Consider the following 21,207-nt stretch of genomic DNA (forward strand, 5'->3'; position numbering starts at 1 on the left):
ATTTTTGTATTTTTAGTAGAGACAGGGTTTCACTGTGTTGGCCAGGCTGGTCTCAAACTCCCAACCTCAGGTGATCCACCTGCCTTGGCCTCCTAAAGTACTGGGATTACAGGTGTGAGCCACCATGCCCAGCCGTGAGCTACATTTTTAATGTCCACGTGTTTAATGCCAATGCAAATCTCTAGCGGGAGAATTCCTTTCGAGCACAGGCACATCCTTCATAAAGTGCACGCCGAAGGGGCCAACGGGCTCCATGAATGCTGCCGCTGCCTCCACTTCCACCCGTGCCCTTGTCCCCTGGGTAGAGGCCTACTAGGGGCTGGGGGAAGCCAGCAGAGAGGCACTCAAATTCCCTGGCAGGATGTGATGTCAAAACCATGGCTCCCACAGTCATGGACACAGGTCTGATGGAACACGGCCACCCCTGGACTATGCCCCCAAAGGATGACACAGGCAACCAACCCTTCAGGCTTCTCTCCACTGAGGGTTTGCCCAGGAAGAAAAGCACAAGTCTCATCCATCAATTCCACTTCTGCGTAGATACCCAAATGAATGGAAGGCAGGGACTCAAACATACATGCACACCCATGTTCCTAAGAGCTTTATTCACAACAGCTAAGGGGTGGAAGCAACGCAAATGTGCATTGATGGATGAATGGATAAACAGCACAGAGTACATGCAACAGTGGAATACTGCACAGCCTGAAAAAGGAAGGAAGTTCTGAAACACACTACAACATGCGTGAATTATTCTAAGTAAGAGTATATTATGCTAAGTGCAAAAAGCCAGTGGCAAAAAGATAAATTCAGTATATTACGCTAAGTGAAAAAAGCCAGTTGCACAAAGATAAATACTCTGTGATTCCACTTACATAAGTAAGATGACGGCTACCAGGAGCCGGCGGATGAGGGAATAGGAGTAATTGTTTAATGGGTACCAAGTTTCAGTTTGGGAAGACGAGGAAATCTGGAGATGGATGGTGGTGATGACTACACAGCGTGAATGTATCTAATGTTGCTAAACTGGGCACTTAAAAACGGTGAAGATGGTTAAGTTTTATGTTATGTCCATTTTGCTGCAATAAAAATTTGGATCAATGTTATTTAATAAAGCCAGGAGTGTGACCAAGGAAAAAAGGCAGGAGTCGCTAACTGTGTGGCCGGGGGAGCCCTGGACCACCTTGGAAGGTGTAGCCACCAACGGTGGGCCCTGCTGCCGCGGCTCCTCCACACCCAGGCCTGTGAGGCGGGAATCAAAGCCCCGCCCTGCCCACCTTCCAGGGCTGTCACAAGGGTCCCGTCCACATCGGGCAGGGCAGTCTCCAAAACTGTCCAGAGAAATGCAACCTGGGCTTCCACCCAGGTTAGGGCATCCTTCAGTCATTAACACTAGTAATTTTAGCATTCGTGCACCAAGGGGATCCAGTTCAAATGAGGAAACCCTCCTCGAGAAGACAAAAAAGCTTGATGTCCACGCTATTAAGAATTCCCTAAAATGGGTAAAAGAAAAGGCAGCCTGGCCACTCCATGGTGCGGTACGGAATCTCCCACCTCACAGGTGCTGGGTCCGTGCAAAGGGGAAGGGATTTCCGGTGCCTGGAAAACCCACTGTGTGCAATGGTTCCTTCTTCAGTGATGTCAGCCAAGCAGAACACAACCAACCAAGACGACAGGCAGACTTGTGACAGACGATCCCACTGAGCGTCCTCCCCCAGGGAAGGAGGCAGAGGATCACACAGCCTCGGCCCAGGAGACCCAAGGAGAGGCTGAGAACGGGGATGGGCCTGGCGTCCCGTCCCCCTAGATGGTGAGTGATGCTGTGGTCCTCTCTGTGGGGCCAGGACATCCATGGAGGGGCAGTCCCTTACAGAGTTCGGGGAACCTTGGAGTAGTCACCCTGTGCCCAGCTGGGGGGCTCCTGTGGTGGCCACTGTCTCCACCTGTTTTGTGTCCGGTTGGCCTCCCTCCACTGGCCTGCTAGCCAGACCTGACTCTCAGCTCCGCAGGTCCGTCCAGCCACATAAGCAGGACTCACCTGGGGACACGGGGGACAATGGTTGCCCTCGCTGGCTTTACAGGGTGAAGGGGCTGCTGAGAACTCTTGTCTTCACTTTCTTTGGTCTCTTCCAAAAACACATTTAGTACATAAGTCAATTGTGTAACCTAAGAAACAGCTTTTTTAATGAAGCTATTGGCTGGGTCACAAAATTTTGGGGGGCATTAAAGAAACCAGACTGGGACGTTGGGGGAGCGCACTTGGCCGGGTCTCACCCCAGATGCAAACGTCCCTTCTCTTGACCAATATAAGTGACGGGGAGTGCACTGCCTCAAGGGCAGACTGTTCTCTCAGTGCATTCTTAGATGTCCTCTAACTTTAGCAGAAATTCAGTTCTGTGTTAATCCCTTCTCTCCATGCCCTCTGAAGTTGCAGAAAGCACCATTCATGCCCCTGGCAGGGGAGGACCCTTGGAGTGTTTGAACAGAGGCCCCTTGAAGCCACTTTGCAGAGGCTGCCGCTACCCAGGGATGCTGGACGATGAAATGCGTGGGAGGAACTGACGGGGACAGGGTGCTGTGGCTGCACGGCAGCATGGACGCACTCAATGCCAGGGTGACCAGAGTGAGTCACTGAGACTGGTGTCAGGGCTACCTGAGCCACCAGCCAGTATCTCAGGCCTGCCTTCCAAGTCCTGCTCTACCGCTGGCTGATGCCAAGCACAGCAGGCGACTGTCGAGCACGTCACCCACATCAAACCTTGGAAAACACCTAAGAGGCAGGAGCGGAGGCAAGGTGTGTCTCCCACACGCTGGACTGAATCTCGGCGTGTGCACGTGTGGGTGGCAGAGCCAGAGTCCCCACCAACTCAGCCTGAGGCCAGCTCTGGCTTTTGGCCGCCATCCTCCACAGAAGAGCTCTAGCCCCACTTTCTGTGGACCGAACAGCATGTAAAGCACCCAACACGTAGTAGGCATAAGAATGAGTGATGTGGCAGGGTGGGGAACAGGAGGACGGGAGTGGCGACCTGACGCTGACCCCACAGACAGGCTCTCGGGACCCTACCCGGCCTGCTCACACGATCCTGTCGGCCTTATCCCGGCTCTCCCTGGTTTTCTCCATTTCAGCCTTGCAACCCCGCTATAAAGCAGGCAGTAGAGCCTCGTCCCCATTTTACAGACGCAGGGACTGACTCAGAAAGAGCTGAGCTTTTACCCAAATCCACCAAGTCCAACAGGGCATGGGACTCTGCATCCTCACACTTGGTCAGAAGGGACACCTCCACTCTGCCACTCTCTGAGATGCCGGGGAACGCAAGGTATCAGGTACAGGGAGGAGCCACGTGAACCTGAAATGCTACATCCGTGTGCGGCATCTCAGGGTGGGGCCGGCATCTTGCTGCGATTCCTGGCAGGACCTGCTGGCTGGGCGGGCTGGGCTCCATTCTGGCTGGGATACAGTTTAACATATAGACAACACAGAGACACTGAGCCCAGACCAAGCCGGTTCACACTCCAGCTTCAGAAATAAGCCCTCAGGTGAGTCATCACACCCCACCCAGCCTCAGTGTCCCCTCCGGTAAAAGGGGGATCGCAGCAGGCCTCCGTGTTGTTGGAAGTAGAGGCCTGTCCACGCTCACCCACCACAGCGGCACCGGCTCCATCCTCCCATCCACAAGAGCTCTCCCACAACCTAGAGGATGGGGAGGCTGAACCAGACCCCAGCTTCCCGGTGAACCGGAGAACAGGCCACAGCCAAGAACAGCGAGTCCAGAACCACCCCCACACACGGCAATGTGCAGTTTACACACACGCTTCTCCGCAAGGCAGTTAATCCCCATCACAGGCTTGGAGACAGGGGCCTTCATTTTAGCCACTTTACAGATGAGAAAAATCGAGGCCCGTGGAGATGAGCAACTCGGACTCTTTACTTTCCTTCAGGCCAAACAGCAACAAGGAAGCTGTGTGTGCACCCAGGAGAATGCACATCCCTATTTAGGTCGACTGTGCTTCTAAAGCATCCTTTCCTTGCCACTGGATGAGAACAAATCACGGTGAAACTCTCAGCTGGCTGGTTTTCAAAACTACACACACAACTTAATATCAAACCTTCTGCCTGTGAAGAGCCACAAACTAGAGTAAATGATGCACCCCAGCTTTTCTGAGATGGTCCTGATTTCAAATATTCAAACCACCTGCCCAGTCACAGTTTCAGAAGATCCTGCCATCCCACTGCTCAGGATGGAGCATGGGTTCATAGTTTATCCATCTCAGCTCCTGGCTGTGAGAGGACAGGGAGCAGAACCACATACTGAGCCAAAGGCACCTGCTGCTGGTTGGCCCGGGGCATCCCCACAACTTGAATCCGAGGTAGGTTTGAAGTTGACTAGCTTCAGCTGGCGGAGGTACTGGGTTGAAGAGTGTCCCCCTAAATTTCAGATCCTTCTAGAACCTTGGAACATGACCTTATTTGGAAATAGGATCATTACAGATGTAATTAGTTAGCTGAGGTCACTGTGCCTTAGGGTGAACCCTAAATCCCATGACTGGCGAGCTTATAAGACAAGGAGAGAAGACTCCCAGACAGACCCCCAAGGTAAGATGGCCAGGTGTAGACGGAGACAGAGACTGGAGGACTGTGTCTTCAAGCCAAGGACTTCCAGGAGCCGCCAGGGGCTGGCAGAAGCAAGAGAGGGGCCTCCCCTTGAGCCTCCGGAGGGAGTGCGGCCCTGCTGACACTTTCCTTTCAGACTTCTGGCCTCCAGAACTGTGAGAGAATGAATTCTGTTATTTTACGCTGCCCAGCTCGTGGGGATCAGTTGCGGCAGCCACAGGACACTCACACAGCAGAGAAGAAAGCTAACGCTCAGAGAGAAAAGTAACCGGCCGCAACCCCTGGGCTCACACACAGCTGAGCCCAGCTGGACTGGGCAGCCTGGCCCAGTGCTTCAGACCTCCTTTCCTCCCCTGGCACCCACTTCATCTCTTCAACACTCCCCCACCCCCACTTACATATAGGCTGCTGATTACGATGAAAGATGTGCCAACGTCCCCACTTCCGCAGTATCCAAATTAGTGTCATTACAGAAAAGAAGTCCAGATAAAAATACCCAAACTTGGGGAGCGCCAGGGCGAGAATCAGCAGACCTGCACGGCAGCCTGCAGCGGCGGCATCTGAACTCGCAGCAGCTCAGGCCGAGAGGCCGCCCACCGCCCACCCCTCCAGCTCGTACTGGTACTCGCCAGCCAGGTCCCCGGTTCTCAGAGCTGTGTTTGCCTTTTTCATCAACTAAACAAAGCAACAGAGGTGCAAACACTGCCTTGGGGAAGCGGGTGGGTACATCCCTCCCTCCAGTCACCAAGGTTGTGGGGAGGTGTGGGGGGGATGAATTACTGTACAGCAAGTCCAGCTGCACCAGGATGTAATAAAATGTGTTGCTAAGATACAAGTGCCACAGAAGTTCATTAAAGGACACTTTCAACCAAGCTGCCAGACTCTTCTCCCTTCAAAGCCGCTTCTTTGGTACCGTCCCTCATGCTTATAATTAGATCCACAATATGAGAGGCTGCGTTCCCCATTCAAGTCCACTCAGCAGAACACGTTAATAAAATAACTCCAACGAGGCAGTGGCTGGGGCTGGAGTGTGTCGGGGGCTGGGGGATGAGTCTATTTACAGAAATGCATTTGTGTTCCACTTACTTATCTAAATGAGAGATAAACACCCTTGAAGAGTCCCAAGGCACTCTGGTTGTGTGACCGGCTCCTCCCCTCCCAGGAGTTTGGGGCTCACTCTGGGACTGCAGAATCGCTAAACCTTGGGAGCTTGGACCATTGTAGAACCAAGGTCTTGAATCTCAGGAATCACCAACACAGACTCTTTGCATCTTAGGATGCTAAGGTTCTAGAATCTTCAGTGCATCGAGTCTGACTCAGTCACTGCATTTAGCACTCGGTATGTCGGCACCTCGCGAGATGTTGAGTGGAGACAGAGATGAGGGATGGAGGAAATTACTAGATGACCACCCGCCCCCCACCTCCACCCTCCCATCCCCCCACGTGACGGAGCTATCCGGGGGAAAGACAGACTCTGTCCCTGAGGTCAGGGTGACTGCCCACCTCCGCCGGGCCCCAGACGATGCAGAGGAAGGAGCCAGGTGTTGAGGGCACAGTGGAGGGGATGTGGCAAGGGGCTCAGACGGTCGCGGAGGAGAGAGTCACCTCAATCTGCAGGGGTGTCCCTTCTGGCCGGGGATATGTGGAAAGGCTGTATTGCCCATATCCAAATATCACACTTCATTTCTGGCTTCTCTTGAAAAATCCAAGGAGCCAGCGGCACAGGGCCCACGCCACATCACAACAGCGGGGTGCTGGGCCATGCTGCCCCCAGCTGAGGGGCTTGGTCTCTCCAGCACCCAGCCCTCAGCAGGACCACTCGCCAGCCCACAGCTTCGGACTCTGCCATCCCTGCCGAAGTTGGGAACCTCAGGTTGTAATTACACAGCCACAGAGTCCCTGATGGGTCTCAAGATTTCTGAATCACAGAATCTCAGTGTCAGGGAGCATCAGCCAGGCTTCCCCGTACAACTGCTGGTTGGTGCCGCTTCTCCTTCACTGATTGAGAGGTGGTTTGGCAGACAAAGGCCTTAAACAACCAGTTCTAGCCCCAGACAGCTCTCATCATTAGGGAATTCCTTCAGACTGGAGGCGGAAATCAGCTTTCACCTAACTTCCAATCTGTGGTCAACATTCTGCCCCATGAAAGGGCTGCTCCCTCTCAAAACACTCAGGCCAGGTGCTGATTCAAAGGCTGAGGTCAGTCACACCGAGAGGAAGGGTCCCTACCCCGTTTGACTCTCTGATCCCCTCTAGACCACTCTCTAAAGCTGCCACCTATCCTACACACGCACACACACACACATGCATACATGCATACACACATGCACACATATACACATGCGTGCAAACACACACAAACACCCACGGATCCACACACGTGCATGCACAAGCGCACACACACGCATACATGCAGACACACACAAGCATACACAAATGTGTGCACACACGCATACACACACATGCACACACACACGCATGTGCACATCCCTTCCCCTGCTCTACTTTTCACCAGAGCACCTGCCAACTTCCGACCCACTCCATATGTCATGCATTATGTTTCTCATCGATTACCTGTCTCCCCCCTGAGTCTCTGAGCACCACAAGGGCCTATTCTGCCCACTGCTCACGAGCGTGTTAACGGGGCCCTCCCTGCTGAACATCCTCATCTGGTCACACCCCGGAGAATACGCAAAAAGCCTTCAGACACAGAGAGCTCCACTACCCTCATCCCCTCCAGTCCCTTACGCTGAAGGTCCTGGGCCACTGAGTCCCAGCTCCTGCTTGGAGATGGCAGCCACAGGTGGCTCCTGGCAACTTTCCCTTGACGTGCCCACTTCTGCCACTTCCCCAGCCTATGGCTGGAATCACCTCGAGGGCTCTGGCCTCAGTCCACGATGGCCCCAGTAACTGTTCTGTCACCTCTCCTTCCAGGCTCTTGGGGGGACCTTCTTGCAATGGCTGCAGGGAGGTGGACGTGGGCAATGTGGGCAAACAGAGCTTTGCATTCAATGGGACCGTCAACCCGGAGTTTAACAAATAATTCCGGCATTTATCTGCGGTGCATTTATTACCACTGAGACGCATTAATCACAGACTAGACTCGTATCGCTGATTGTAGGAAATGCTACCTGTCACTTTGTGCGCTGCATCTCACATTAAATTCTGGATCATAGTCTCTCATATGTATATATTTTTAATTACATTTTCAAGTTCATTTACATGTGCAGATTGGCTTTCCGCCTGAATGACATCAAAGAGAAACACCTCTCTCTCTCTTTCTCTCCCTTCGCCGCCTCTCTTGCCTCATTCCAGCCCTTTTCTTTTTCCTGGGGTAAAAAGCCTGTCCCCAAATTGACTACAGCTTCACCCAGGGGCGGCCTCCTCAGGGAGGTCCCAACAGACCCCTCTCCTGCTGCTTCGCATAACGGCTGCCTCCACTCCAGAGGCCCGCCCTTCCAAATTGCCATCTCTCAGCCCTTTTCCTATTTTGGGGAATGACTCTTCCCTAACAAGCCCACAGCTGGCCCCTACCCTCAAGTGTAGACTCTGAAAACAGAAATGTGCAAACTTGGACTAGGTGATGGCTGCAGGTACTCCTGATTCTCCAGGGACACAGAAGGTGAAGAAACTTACCCATACCTGGAGATCTGCAGCCAATCTGATTATAATAAGTTTCATCGTATGGACCATTCTGGAACACATCGTGCCCTGCCAAAGCTGCCTGTCTCTTACTTGTGCAATTCAGAAGTCAACTACTTGGAGAGTCTTGCAACCGTTCTCAAAACACCCGGATGTCCCGAGGATCCTTACTTGGCAGTCCTGTTGTCCACACATAAGGTCATCTGTGCAGGACCCAGCAACTCTCACATACAGGCTGCCCTCTGGGGCCAGCGGCCTCCGAAAGAAAACTCTGGTGAAGTAAATTTAATTCTGGAAACAAACACAATAGGTTTCTCGCATGGGCGAAGCACAGTGATCAGAAGACCTGGAGTCACAGGGGCTCGATCTTGTTCCTGGGTGCAATCCCCAACCCCCACCGGGGCCTCAGTTTCCCTCGGGTAAGATGAGGGGCATGGCCAAGGTGCTCTCTTTGGTTCTCACATCCTATGCTTTTAGCTTCAGCCATAAGCCATCAGGCCAAGGTGGGGGACATGTCCCCTCAATTTCCACAGACTCCCAAGTCAGGGGCCGAATCCCAGCTCTGGGTACACCCGTCCAGAAACCAAAAGCAACTCAGAAGTTTCTGTATCAACAAAAAGCCACAGGCTGCCCTCTGGGGGCCTCCCTGCTTTTCTACGGCAATAATGTCTTTGGGGTCCTGCTGGCTTTCTGTTTCTTGTATTATTGTTAATAAAATAGTACTGACAACAGCTCTCTCTAACTCAACTCCTGGCTGCACCTCGGGAATCGTGCCCAGTGCTTATAATGCTCGCCCCATTCATCCCCGGGACATCACTGCCAGAGGGGCTGAAACACCCCCACTTTCAGACCAGGACCCAACCTGGCCCGCCCCTCCCATCCCTCTTCAGGATGAGGGTTCGACTCAACCCTGGGCAAAAAAATAAAAATCCCACACGGATACCCTTCTTTCTGCCATATTTTAAGAAGACCAGCACAAGTGCCAAGCCGAAGTAAAAAACCGTATAGTACGGCCCAATCAGAGCCGCCAAGGGATGCCCGCTCTTGGCAGTCAGGGACTGTAACCAGAGCGAAGCTACACCAGCAATTTCTCCCCACACTGGGATTGCTACTACAGAACAGTAAGTCACCACCAAAAACACAGAACAATCTTCAGAAAGCATATTTGTTCCTTCAGAGAACAGAGACCATTTCAAAATGAGATGTCTCCACCTTAAAATATAAAATAACAACATCAATAATAATAAAAAGGAGAGCAGAACGCAAGCCAGTGAGAAGGAGGAAACTCCCCAGCCGCGAAGGGCTTGGCTTTTGCGCTGCAGACTCCTCTCCGCAACCCTGCAATCCTCGCTGAGTCCCCGGCCAGCCACACACTCCCCGGTGCTAAGCCAACAGCCAGGCTCCCGCGAGATGCAGAGACCAGACCCAGACCCAGACCCCAGGAAGCTTCCATGACTTCTATTTCAGAGCGGAAGTCCCACTCGCAGTCACCAGGACGGTTACTAACTTGCTGGGGATTGTCTCCAACATCGTAACTCCGCTTATTTTTATCTGACCGTGTGCCCTGGAGTAACAGTCCACACCTCACTTTTCATATTGGTGCCATTACGCTGTCATTTCTCTCCCTACACGTGCCAGTGTTGGGGTTAAGGTCACGAAGCTGGGCACCCAATGGTCCAGAACTGGACCACGGCTTCTCTACTCACCAGGTGTGTGATCTCAACAAGGCCCTCAACCTCTCTGGGCCGAGCCAGTCCACAGAGAGAACCAGAAGGCACCTGCTCAGAGCCAGCACCCCACAGGAACACCAGGACGCGTCAGGACACGTCATCAGTCCCACTGGGTGAGACCTTCCTGTGGGCCCAGAGCTTAATGCACCACTCACTAATCCTGTGGCCTCTCGAAGATTGTTTCTTGAGTACTCACCCAGCGCCAGGCACTCTGCTGCCTGGCTGGCCATGAACTATTATTAATCCCCTTTTATAACTACGGAACCAGAGCCTCCAAAGCGGCAAAGCCTGCCCCAAGCGGAAGAGCCGGCAAAGGATGGAGCTGGGATTGGAACTCCAGTCTGTCCAGTTTTAAAGCCTGCACCGTAAACCGCTTTGTCACACGTCTCTCGGAGACAAAGTTAAAAGCCTTCTAAACAGTACTTGGGAGGGAAATCGGGGGGCAGGGCCTCCAAGCCTGGGCCACCGGACACCCTCAAAGCTCCTTAACCCCCTAGAGGTGACCAGAGCCTCCCCGAGACGCTGCCCCACATCAAGAGCCTCGGCTGCTGAAGAAGGTGTGTGGCGCCCTCAGGACCAGCAGTGTGTCCGCAGATGGGGCGAGTAGCAGCCTCGTGTGTTCACTGCTCACACAAGTGAAATCAAAGACACAGCCCATGATTCGGTTCCTGAAGAGACAAAGGCGTTGGAGGAAAAACTTGCTAAATCACAAGGCTAATCATCATAGCCAGCAGCTCTAATGAGGCATCATGGGACTACCAAAATTATCAGAGTCATTTCATTGAAAAAATTCAAAGTTAATTGAAATCAATTGTACAGTTCCAACAGCAGGTGCTTTAAGACTCTAAGATATCAAAGTGGACTCTTTGGAGTGGCTGATGCAGGCGGCGTAGTCAGCATAGTGGTCGTCAACATTTACGGGGGCAAAAAGCAACATGACACTCTCGCACGGAAAGATCGCCTCCCCAACGGGGACAAGCAACAAGACAAAAGTGCCCAGGTCAGAGCCCGGGCAAGGGGGTGGTTCCTGTGGTTCAAATCAACCGTCATCTCTAGTAACAGACCCACATTTAACACCTTCATGTTGCAGTCTAAATGCACTTTCATATCTGCTGATCCCATCTCAATCACCGGGTGAGTGGGTCTTATTCCCATCCCCACTTCACAGCTGGCAAACGGAGCTCGTTCAGAGAGGCAGAATGGCTTGCCCAAGGTTGCTCAGCCAAGACACAGGAAGCTGGGCCGTGAACCCCCGTGTGCTGACTTTGGGGCCCTTGCTCTTCTGGCTACATCACCTTTTACCCTACACCATGGGAGACCAGCTGGAGATGAGCAGGGGGCTAACACGGAGGTACTCCAGGCTAGGGGCAGGGTTGACAATTCCATTCATGGCGGTCCCAAGCGGCTCAACCTTGGAAAGCTGCCCTCCTCCGATCTGTCCTGAAGATTCACCAGCCCAGTCCAACCCAAGTCCCAGGATTATCCTGACAATCAAATAAAAAGACGTCTATCAAGGAGGACACAGGAGGTGCATTGAAGAGAGTGCCACAGCCAGCCTCGGCAGCGAGTGTGCAATCTGCCACCACCTTCTCTACCAGTGCAAATGTCACCTCCCTGGAGCTGTCCCCAAACCGCTCAGCACAGCACATCGTCCCATCTGCCGCCTGGGTGAGCCTGGTGGCCAGACACCTCACACAAATACCTCACTGGGCCTCAACAGTTGACTGTGGACACACCTGCCTCCCCAACTGCATGTGAAAACTGCTGTGAGCTGTGTGTGGGCTTTATCAAGTGAAAGCCCTCTGCAAGTGTAAAACCTTATAGAGTGAGATGTCACCGTCACTCACAACATACCGCTCCACCGCTACTTCCATATCCCCAACAATTTCTGGTGGAAACTCCTTTCATATTCGTGGAATTAACCTGAGCTGTTCCCAAGAGACCTCCACAATACCATGTCAGGTGTGAAAAGCAGGTCTGGGAACAGTGATGCCTGCTGCATGGACTTGTGTGAGAAGGTGTTTATGCGACATCATAGACGCATCTGCAGACACCTCCGATGAGCACACCTCGAGGCCACCGCTGCTCTCGCTCAAGGATACAGTGGGGTAGGAAGAAGTGAGACCCGCGCTTTACGATATTCACACTTGTACTGCCATTTTCCCAACGAGCACGTGTTGCTTTTCTAAGAAAAACCTTTAAAAAGTAGAATTCTTCTTTATCTCCTAAATGTCACCAAAATGATAGAATGCTGATCACCACCTTCCTTAGTAAAATTTACTTCAGCAGAATGTTAACTATTTTCCTGACTTCAAAAGCAAATCCTTCCTCTCATTTTAGTAACAGACAAAATAACAACTATTTTATACACATTACATAGGCTTTACATGTATACTGTTGTATTGACATATATCAATATACAAATATTTGTCATCATACGTTACATGTGGCCAAGAAAATTAAATCAATAGGAATAAAAATGTAACCGGTAAACATGTAACTATAAATTGCATTCACGTACATACACACACACCACACGCACACAGACACACACACACACTTTTCTTCTTCAACTTAGCAGAGTTACCCACTCAATTGCCTTCTGGGGCTTCCAGAGGTGTCCCCCACTAACTCTTTGGCTCTAAGAACCTCTGCTGGAGGGGGAGGGTCACCTGGAACCCCCACCCTCACAGCCTGGTTTATGTACTGGTCACCCAGGGCTCTGGGTCCAGCACCAGCCTCGCGCTCCCCACAACAATGGGGCCTGTCAAGAGGCTCCCCACGCAGGTGACAAACACCTAAGTATCTCATGCACTTAGGGAACCCAGGCATCCTTCGCAACTCCTCCCTTCTGACCTGCCCTCAGCACCCCTGCACTCCTACACACACCTTCCTGCCTCGTGCCCTAGAAGCCCTTGGGCAGGGCAAGAGGCCATGGTATCAACTCGAGGCCCTCTGTCCCTGCATGTGACACCTTCTTACACTGGCCCCAGCTGGCCTTCTCTGCCCTCTCTCTCCTCCTCGTTCACGGTTTTACTGCCAGAAAACTCAGCAGCACCCTTACCTCCCACTGCGCGTTCCTCTGGGGCCATTTTCCCTTGACAAGCTTGGCTGCCATCCCCGCCCATCCACTCCCCAGGAGGCCTTATGGACACATCTCCCAGGCAACCCCCTCCCGGAAGCCGTCCTCAGTTTCCAGGCCAGCAATGACGCAGGTGTTCCCGCAGCATGGTTTTCACAGCCCTTTTCCAGAAGTTCCTTGAAACTGTTCTCCACACCTCACTCTTTTGTCGGGTTTCCAAGGGCAGGGAGCTTGTCTCATTCATCTCTGGGTCCACTCATTTCAACACACACGATTTCAAAATCTTCCCTTTGCTCCAGGCCTACTGCAGGCTAGGGGCTCCCCTAGGACAGTTAACAAATCATTGCCAATCTTCACACCATCACTGCCCTGGGAAAAGGCAGAGGGGAGCCCGCAGGCACCCCTCAGGGAGCTTACAGTCTAGCACAGTAGCTGATCTAGGAAGATCTACACAAGCAAGGCTAAGAACGCCGCAGAGGCAGAAAAGCACTCCAGGTGTCTGTAGCTGCCCCTCAGGGAGCTTACAGTCTAGCACAGTAGCTATTCTAGAAAGATCTACACAAGCAAGGCTAAGAACGCTGCAGAGGCAGAAAAGCACTCCAGGTGTCTGTAGCTGCCCCGCAGGGGCAAGGCGGAGCTTCTGGGGCAGAGGCTGAGCAGGTGGGCAGGGCCATCCCGTGGCTCTGCAGGCCCCTGGGTTTCATCCCAAGAGCAAGGGGAAGCCACTGGAAGGTTGTGAGCCAGGGAGCACCGTGACCTCATTCACATTCTAAGACACTGACTCTGGGGAAGAATACACTAGAAGGGCCCAGAGTAGACGCAGCATGCCACTCACAATAGGAAAAGGTGGAAACAGGCCAAACGTCCACTCGTGGATGAACGGTTGGACAGAACGAGTTCTCTCTACACGGCAGGAAGTCCTGACATAAAAGCTAGTGAAGTGCTGATACGTGCTACAACTTGCACGGAACCTGAATCATTAAGTGCAACAGGCCAGTCACAAGAAGATGTAAATACATCTATTTCATATAAGTGGAATCATACTATAGACATAGCATAATCATACTATATAGTCATTTTACACACACACCCATACATACATATATACACACATATATAGTATGATTCCATTCATACGAAAGCCCAGAACAGGCAACTCTAGAGACAGAGTAGATGAGTGGTTGCTTAAAGCTGGGGAAGGGGGAAAGGGGAGAGGGGAAGTGACAGCCAAGGGGTTTCTTTTACAGGCGATAAAAATATTCTAAAATGGATGGTAGTGAAGGCCGTACAGATCTGTGAATACACTAAAAACCACTGAATGGTACACTTTACATGGGTGAATAGTGTATGTAAAGTATATCTCAATAAAGCTGTTTTGTTGTTGTTGTTTTTAAGTAGATGCAGTGAAGGGGCTATCACAATCTTCCAGGTAAGAGATGGTAGTGGGTGGGTGCAGGGCGATGAAGGGATGGAGGGGTCCAGGAAACTCCAGCTGTGTGTGGGGGGGTTGTGAGAGGTGGGGGATGAAGGCCACACAGGTGGTAGCCAGGCTAACCAGGGGTGAAACCAGGCTAGGCCTTGCTGTCCCATTCCCACGATCTTCCCCTAGCAGTATTAAGTGTGGAGCTTTTGGAGTTGCACTGATTTTTTTTCTGTAATGTATAATGATACCGTTTCAACAATGAGAACTGGCACTTTACATCAGAGAGATTAAAATGTACCTTTCTGGAGCAGAGTAAGCTTGGGAGGAGAGTTTGGAAAACAGAAAGTCCTGGTACCAAAGGACTGCAAACAATGTGGGGCGGGGCTGTGGATAACCCCCCAGCTTCATTCAGTGGCTGCTTCTAAGGTGGAATCCCCCAGTGCTGGACACAGCTGGTAAGTCATAGTGAAGACACGTCTCAGCGGTGGGCACACACACAACATCTTTCAAGACAACGTATTCTTACTGCTGCACTCGGTGACAGCCCCTCAGAACCCAGAGTTCATCAACTCCATGGACTCTTGGGGTAGTGCACAAGGTCCCAAGCTCACCTCCGGGGTCTTTCTCGTGAGACCACAGCAGCGCGGTTCAAACGGAAGGCTCTTCCCAACCCGACTGTAAAGCTGAACCTGCATGAAGTTCAGGTCTGGAGATGCCAGCTCACACGTGACATCTAAATGTTGTGCTCAGAACTCCGAAGAGGGGACCCCCACCCACCCAGTATTTATGCTGGGTCTGTAACTTACACAGAAGGGCTTGTTGCTTGACAATTTAGATAAAAATGTTACTGCCTCTCTGCATGTGCTGCAAACTCATGGTGTAAACCACTGGAGCATCTAATGGAGTCTTCACACATCATATCTTGTTAAAGAAGAGGGCCCTCCGCTATCGGAATCACAGCCCAGCAGCGAAGTGCAGCCACACCTGGGAAGGCAGCTTAGCTGGCCTGGGCCGGGCCACAACTCATCAGTTCTGACCAACTATCCTATGCCTCATTTTTTTTTTTAGTGGAAAATATGAACTTCATTTTCAAATACCAAGGTCCTATGTAAATTCACTTCCTGTTTATTCCCTAGTCCTCCAATGGTAGGACAAAAATCAGACAGTTACACAGAAAACGTATCTCTATCTACCCTGACCAATAAGCTATCTACCACTATGAGTCCTTTAAACACCTCTACATACTTGTCCGTGTTTGTTAAAGTAACTGAGAAAAACATCGTGCTAAGGGCATTAATGAGAAATTCACGGTTGGGCTCTGAAAGACAGGATTCCGCTGCTGGCGTACTGCTAACAGACCTGGATAACGGGGTCATCTGTTCATTTTACTATCTAGTTCATCATCCACATGTGCACTTTTAATTGAAACTTAACCTTTATATCCGATGTTCCAGCACAGAAAACATCTCTGGAGGTGGAAATGGTATGAGCGTTTCCCTAAGCAACTCTCTAAAAGAATTCTACCTTTAATTTTCTGTTGAGTTAAATAAACAAACTGTGACACACTTGCCTTTTCATCTCCACTCCCCCATTTCGGCTTCTTCTGGGCAGGTTCTGAGGTGACTAAGCAGAGCCTCTTCAAAACCCTAGTTCAGCCCAGAGTCACCTCCAAAGCGCTTGTTCATCGACCTTTCCCCAGCTAAGCTGCCAATCACCACCAAACTCTCCCAAGGAGAGGGAGAGGGGAGTAAATGTTAAGTCTACCCAACTCATTTCATAGGTGACCTCTGAAAGATTTCAATGCAGAGCCTGGGAAAGACAAGGCGGCTTTATTAGCATGCTGAACCACGGCCGCAGCCCCCTCCCCTCCCTCTTTTATGAGCCCTTGTTATATAAAATGCCACAAAGGGAAATGGAAAAACAACACCCTTGCAGTTAAAAACACAAGTTCCAATGGCCAGGCCAAATCCTGGCTGCTTACCCGATGTTATGTTTAGTCATTTAAAAGGGAAACATTTCTAAAAGGCCGGAGAAAAAAGTTTTCCTTGTTTTCTTTCTTTTTAAACACACACTCACACACACAAAAAGATGGAGGTCAGCTCGCAAGCAAGCCTCCTTCCCGGAGTTCAAATTTAAAGGCAACGGCAGCCCAGAGTCGGAGAGCTCCTTCCCGAAGCTGCTGCAACCTTCAAACAGGATTTTCAAATGTTTCTTTCGGCTTATCTAAATTCCGGCATGACAGATAATAAATAGCGACTCATTTACTATCATCATAAAAATTTAAACAGCCTTGAAATAGTTGCTACAATACAGAAGAAATGATCAAACCCAAGCTCAGAAGAGTCATTCTAAATAGTAAAACTACTGCCACGCAGAAACATAAAGAGACATTGTTCCAATAAAAGCTTCTAGGTTATTGGATTTTTTTTCCTCTCTCTCTTTTAAATCTTCTACTCGGAGTGTACGAGTCAACAACTTGCCGTTTTACCCAGTGAAAAAAGGGCTTAGTAACCCTCAGCTATCACACTGGACCAGATCTGGTGGCGGATTTTTTTTTTTTTAAAGAAAGTATCTGATTTGATTCTACACAGTGATTAAACAGCTTTGTGCTCTCCGGAAAAGGGTCTTCCGACCCCTCCCCCTCCAAAAATGGCATCAAAGCAATCAAAATGGTAATGCCGGGCCTGGGTCCCCTCCCCCAGCCAACTCCCCGACTTCGCCGGGGCCGCGCGCCGGGCCCCCCTCCGGCGGGAATGGAAGCTTCCACTCCCGGACGGGGGCGCGCGGCCGGGGGCGGGGGGGCCGCGGCACCGACAGAAAGGGGTTAGTGCATTCGTCCCAAGCCTTCGGTCCAGCCCGGCAGCCCAGACCAGGCGCGGGCCCGCGGCACTGCCATCTTCCTTTCAGCAAGCCCGGGCCCCCCCTAACCCCCGCCACTCGCGCACTCCCCCTCCCATCACTTTTTAACTTTAAAGACTCGACACGAACGCCCGGCCTCCGAATTCTCTCTCGCCAGGGTCACCCGCAACCGCCCCAACCTCGTCCACGTCTCTCCCCTACGCCAGAAAATCCCCCGGGGGAGGGGGCGTCCGATCGGGCGGCCCGGGCTGGGGTGGGAGCGCGGGGGCCGGCCCGGGCGGGGGCGCGCGGGGGCGGGCCCGGAGCTGTCCAAGTTTGGCGCTGGCGGCTGCGGCCGGCATTCCGAAGGAAGCGCGATCGATGGCCGGGGGCGCGGCGCGGGCGGGGGCGGGGCGCGCGGGGCGCGCGGAGCGAGGGAGGGAGGGGGCAGCGGAGGGAGGGAGGGGCGCCACCGCCCCCGTCCCCGCCAGCGCGGTGCCCCCAGCACGCCATTGGCTGCGCCGCTCAAAGTTCTCGGCTCGGGGCTGCGCGGGGAAGGGGCGGGTGTGCGAGTGCGGGGAGGGGGCGCGGCGGGGGAGGGGCAGCGGGGGAGGGGCGGGAGCCAGGGGGCGGGGGCGCGCGGCCGGCCGGGCTCCGGCGGCGGCATCTGTTCGTGGTGCTGAAACCCCGAGCGCTGAGCTCAGCGCAACTAAGTCACAATGGACAACTTTTCCTCCCCGGAGGGGGCCCGGATGGGGGTGGGCGGTCGCGCCTCCGACGCGTGGGAGCTTCTCAGGTGTCCCCAACTACACCTAACGCCCGGAGCCCAAAGTTGGAGCAGAACTGGGGGGTCCCGGGGGCGCGTTTCTTTTGTTCCCCGGGAGCTGGCGTCAGGTTCCAAGAATAAAAAGTGAAGCTGGGGAAGTGGAAGGTGGGGAGTACGGGGGAGCCTCGAGGAACGATTTCAAAACGAGGTTTGCCACGGAACCCAGAAATCGCTTCCAACGAGTTTGGTGTCCAGGCCCCCACGGCCGCCCCCCTCCGCCCCCATGGCCGCCTCAGCGCAAAGCGGGGGACTCCGAGCCGGGAGAAACCGCCACGTTCCAAAAACATGTCCACCACCTCAAAATGGACGCCGGGCCGCGCGCTGCCTTTTAAGTGAGCTCCTCTCTTCGGCCCCCGCCGGGCCCGGCTCTCCCTGCCGCCTCCGAGAACCCGGCTCTTTCTTTCCAGGAAAGGGGAGGGGTGGGGAACTTCGAGAACTGGAGACAGACCCCTCTGGGAGTCTGAGCGTGCGTCGCCCAGGCTGGCACTTTTTAGGGCGCCGCCAAAGTGCCCAGCCACCCTTCCGCCCCATCCCAGGGGGGGCCGCGATCCCCTCGCTTACTTGTTTGTCGCTGAGCGCGGCGATCCGCGGCTGCCTTTCGTGGAGCTGCTTCTTGAGGTCGCCGTTCTGCGGAAACACGGAGGAGCGGGCTCAGGCAGGCCGCCCGGGGTCAGGTGCACCCCAGCCCCGCGGGCCGCGGCACCCCCCGCCCGGAGCCCCACGGGCGCGGCCGGCCGCAGCGCACCCCAAGTTTCCCGGGCCGCGTCCCGCACGCGCGGCGGCCGGGCAGTGCCGCTCGGGGCCGCTTACCTGTGGCTGCCGCCTCATCGGGGCAGCTCGCGGGGCGGGGCGGCGGCCGAGGCCACCCGGCGGCGCGCCCCGAGCCGTGCAAGTTTGCAGGCCGGGGTGCGTGTGCGAGTGAGTGTGAGTGTGAGTGTGTGCCGGGGGAGGGGGGAGGAACAAAGAGCCAAGTAAACACGGCGAGTCCGTGTCGAGCAAAGCTCATAAATATTCAAGTCGCGTCCTAATCTCCCCAACACACACACGCGCACGCCGAGCCCCGCTCAGGCTCCGGCCGCCACGCCGCCGCTCGCCAGCAGCGATCGCCAAAACTACTTCTGCACACCGAGCAGGTTCGCCCGGGGCGCGGGGGCCCGAGGGGAGGCCGGAAGGGAGCCTGTTCGCACTCCCCTCCCCGGGGCCCGCTCACGAAGGGGCTCCCTCCAGGCACCCTCCCAGTCATGCAGACCCTACATCGCTTAAGAGAAGACTCCAGGCTCGGGTCCCACGCGCCCTCGATCCCCCAAACTGTGCAGGACAGCGCCAGGGGCAGGCGGAGGGGAGCCCAGAAGGGGGTCCGCGCGTATGCTCACTCCCTCGCCCCCCGCCCCCGGGCAGGCTCCAGCGTGGAAGACTCAGAGACCGGGAAGAGAGGATGCTGGGCTCGGGTCCCCCCACCCCCTCACCCCGCAACACACTCCCCGGCCCCGAGCCCGGCCCCCGGCCACCTACCTGGTGGCGCGCGAGTTCCACGGCGAGCGCCTCGGGCCGGCTCTGCAGCTCCATCCCGGCAACTTGGGCAGCACTTTGCGCTCACTTTGGCCCGGGCTGCCGGGAAGTTGCGCGACTCCGCGGGGGCCAGAGCGGGCGCGGGCGGACGCGGCCTCCGGGCTGGGTTAGGGGGACACGAGCCCCTTCCCCCACGGCCGAAAGGGAAGGGGGCTGGCGAGGGGGAAGAAAGGCTTCCGGGCGCCGCGGCGCCGAGCCCGCGGCTGCCCCAACTCCTCAGGCTGCCCGGCAAGTTGCGCCGGGTCCCCGGGCTGCCGGCGCGGCCCGGCGCATGGCCCCCCGGCGCCGGGAGCCCCGCGCAGCCCCGCGCGCGCCCGCCCAGCCGCTGCCTCCGCCTCCCGCGCGAGCCTCCCGCGGGCAGGGACTATATTTCCTCCGGCGCGCGCGCCTGGATCTCGTTGGGCCTCGGCAAAGTTGTGCCTCGGCCCGATGCTAATTCGGCAGTGCCCGGATGGAGCGGGCCGGGGCGGCGGGGGGCGGTGCCGGGACCCTCAGCCCGCCGCGCCCCGCCCCCGCCCCGCCCGCGCCTGCGCACTGCCGCCCCGCCGCGGCCCGGTGCCCCGAACGGAGAACAAAAGTGGCGGCGGACGGGGACGCACGCTCGCCGGCTCCAGGGACTGCTCGGGCCGGGTGCTCGGAGAGGGACGACTGCGGGTCATCCTCTCTGTCCCCAGGCCCAGCCCGGGGAACCCGGCGCCCCCACCCCCTGCTCCGTGTAACGCCGGGTTCAGAACACTTGCCGCTGGGAGGCTGCGAGTCCGTGTTTCCACTTCTCTCCCTGGTTCTCGGCTCCCTCCTTTCCCCCCTCCTCCGCCTCCCTCTGATATTTTATTTAAATTCTTCCGTCCCCTCCTGTCCAAACCAGCGCGGCGACTTGGGGGATTAAATTAGTCGCGTCGCCACATTCCCCCGCCGCCTGATGGCCTCCGTGTTGTTTAAACAGCAAGAAAATTGATCTCTTGGCTCTTCCTTTAATGATTTTTTTTTACACGATTAAACTCTCAACAGATGTCACTGGACTTTTTAAGACTCTTGTTAAGAGTCGTAAACAGGCCCGGTCAATGCGACCTAAAACAATTATAACTACGGCTGCGGAGATCGCGTTTCAGAATCCCCAGCCGCGCAGCCAAGAGGTTAATGTCCCAGAGTCACTGTCACCACCTTGGGGCTGCCATCTTCATTCAGGTCGGAGTGCCGGGTGCCCTGTTGGCAGCAAACTGGCATGTTTGAAACACGCTGGGGAGAAAGGGTGCGATCATATGTCAAAGTAAACGTTTAAGCTGTAAAGTCTTTTTAACTTCAGATTCCTCTCCGGCAGCACAAAAAATACCCAAGCAAGCACCATCAGCAAATGTCCCTTTCAACATATGCCAACAGGTCACACATTTCTTTTGTTGGCAGAAGTTATTGGAATTCCCCCTTTTCTTTCTTTTTCTTTTTTCAAGTGAGGACCCCAGTGTTGTTCTGCTCTCTGTTAGGGAATTTGTA

General features: G+C 54.4%; 1 protein-coding gene and 1 long non-coding RNA gene across 5 annotated transcripts in view; both read right to left on the reverse strand.

The window, feature by feature from the left end:
- Positions 1 to 20,165, reverse strand: part of PHF21B (PHD finger protein 21B) — a 130,657-nt gene extending 110,492 nt beyond the window's left edge. The window contains exons 1-2 of one of the 4 annotated variants that reach the window (XM_024240158.3): positions 19,663 to 20,165; positions 18,712 to 18,777 (exon numbers count right to left, since the gene is read on the reverse strand). In XM_024240158.3, coding sequence (XP_024095926.2) covers positions 18,712 to 18,777; positions 19,663 to 19,716 — 120 coding nt within the window. In that variant the 5' untranslated portion in view covers positions 19,717 to 20,165. Of the gene's footprint in view, positions 1 to 18,711; positions 18,778 to 18,960; positions 19,575 to 19,662 lie in introns of those variants that run through there. The other 3 variants (XM_024240157.3, XM_054543783.2, XM_054543784.2) reach the window with 3 other exon arrangements.
- Positions 20,166 to 20,255: 90 nt separating this feature from the next.
- The window catches only part of LOC112130584 (uncharacterized), a 45,337-nt gene continuing 44,385 nt past the window's right edge, over positions 20,256 to 21,207 (reverse strand). Inside the window, exon 3 of the long non-coding RNA XR_008517893.1 lies at positions 20,256 to 20,955. This is a non-coding gene — a long non-coding RNA (uncharacterized LOC112130584). The remainder of the gene's footprint in view (positions 20,956 to 21,207) is intronic.

The sequence above is a fragment of the Pongo abelii genome, chromosome 23 (genome assembly GCF_028885655.2).
Source record: "Pongo abelii isolate AG06213 chromosome 23, NHGRI_mPonAbe1-v2.0_pri, whole genome shotgun sequence".
NCBI lineage: Eukaryota > Metazoa > Chordata > Mammalia > Primates > Hominidae > Pongo > Pongo abelii.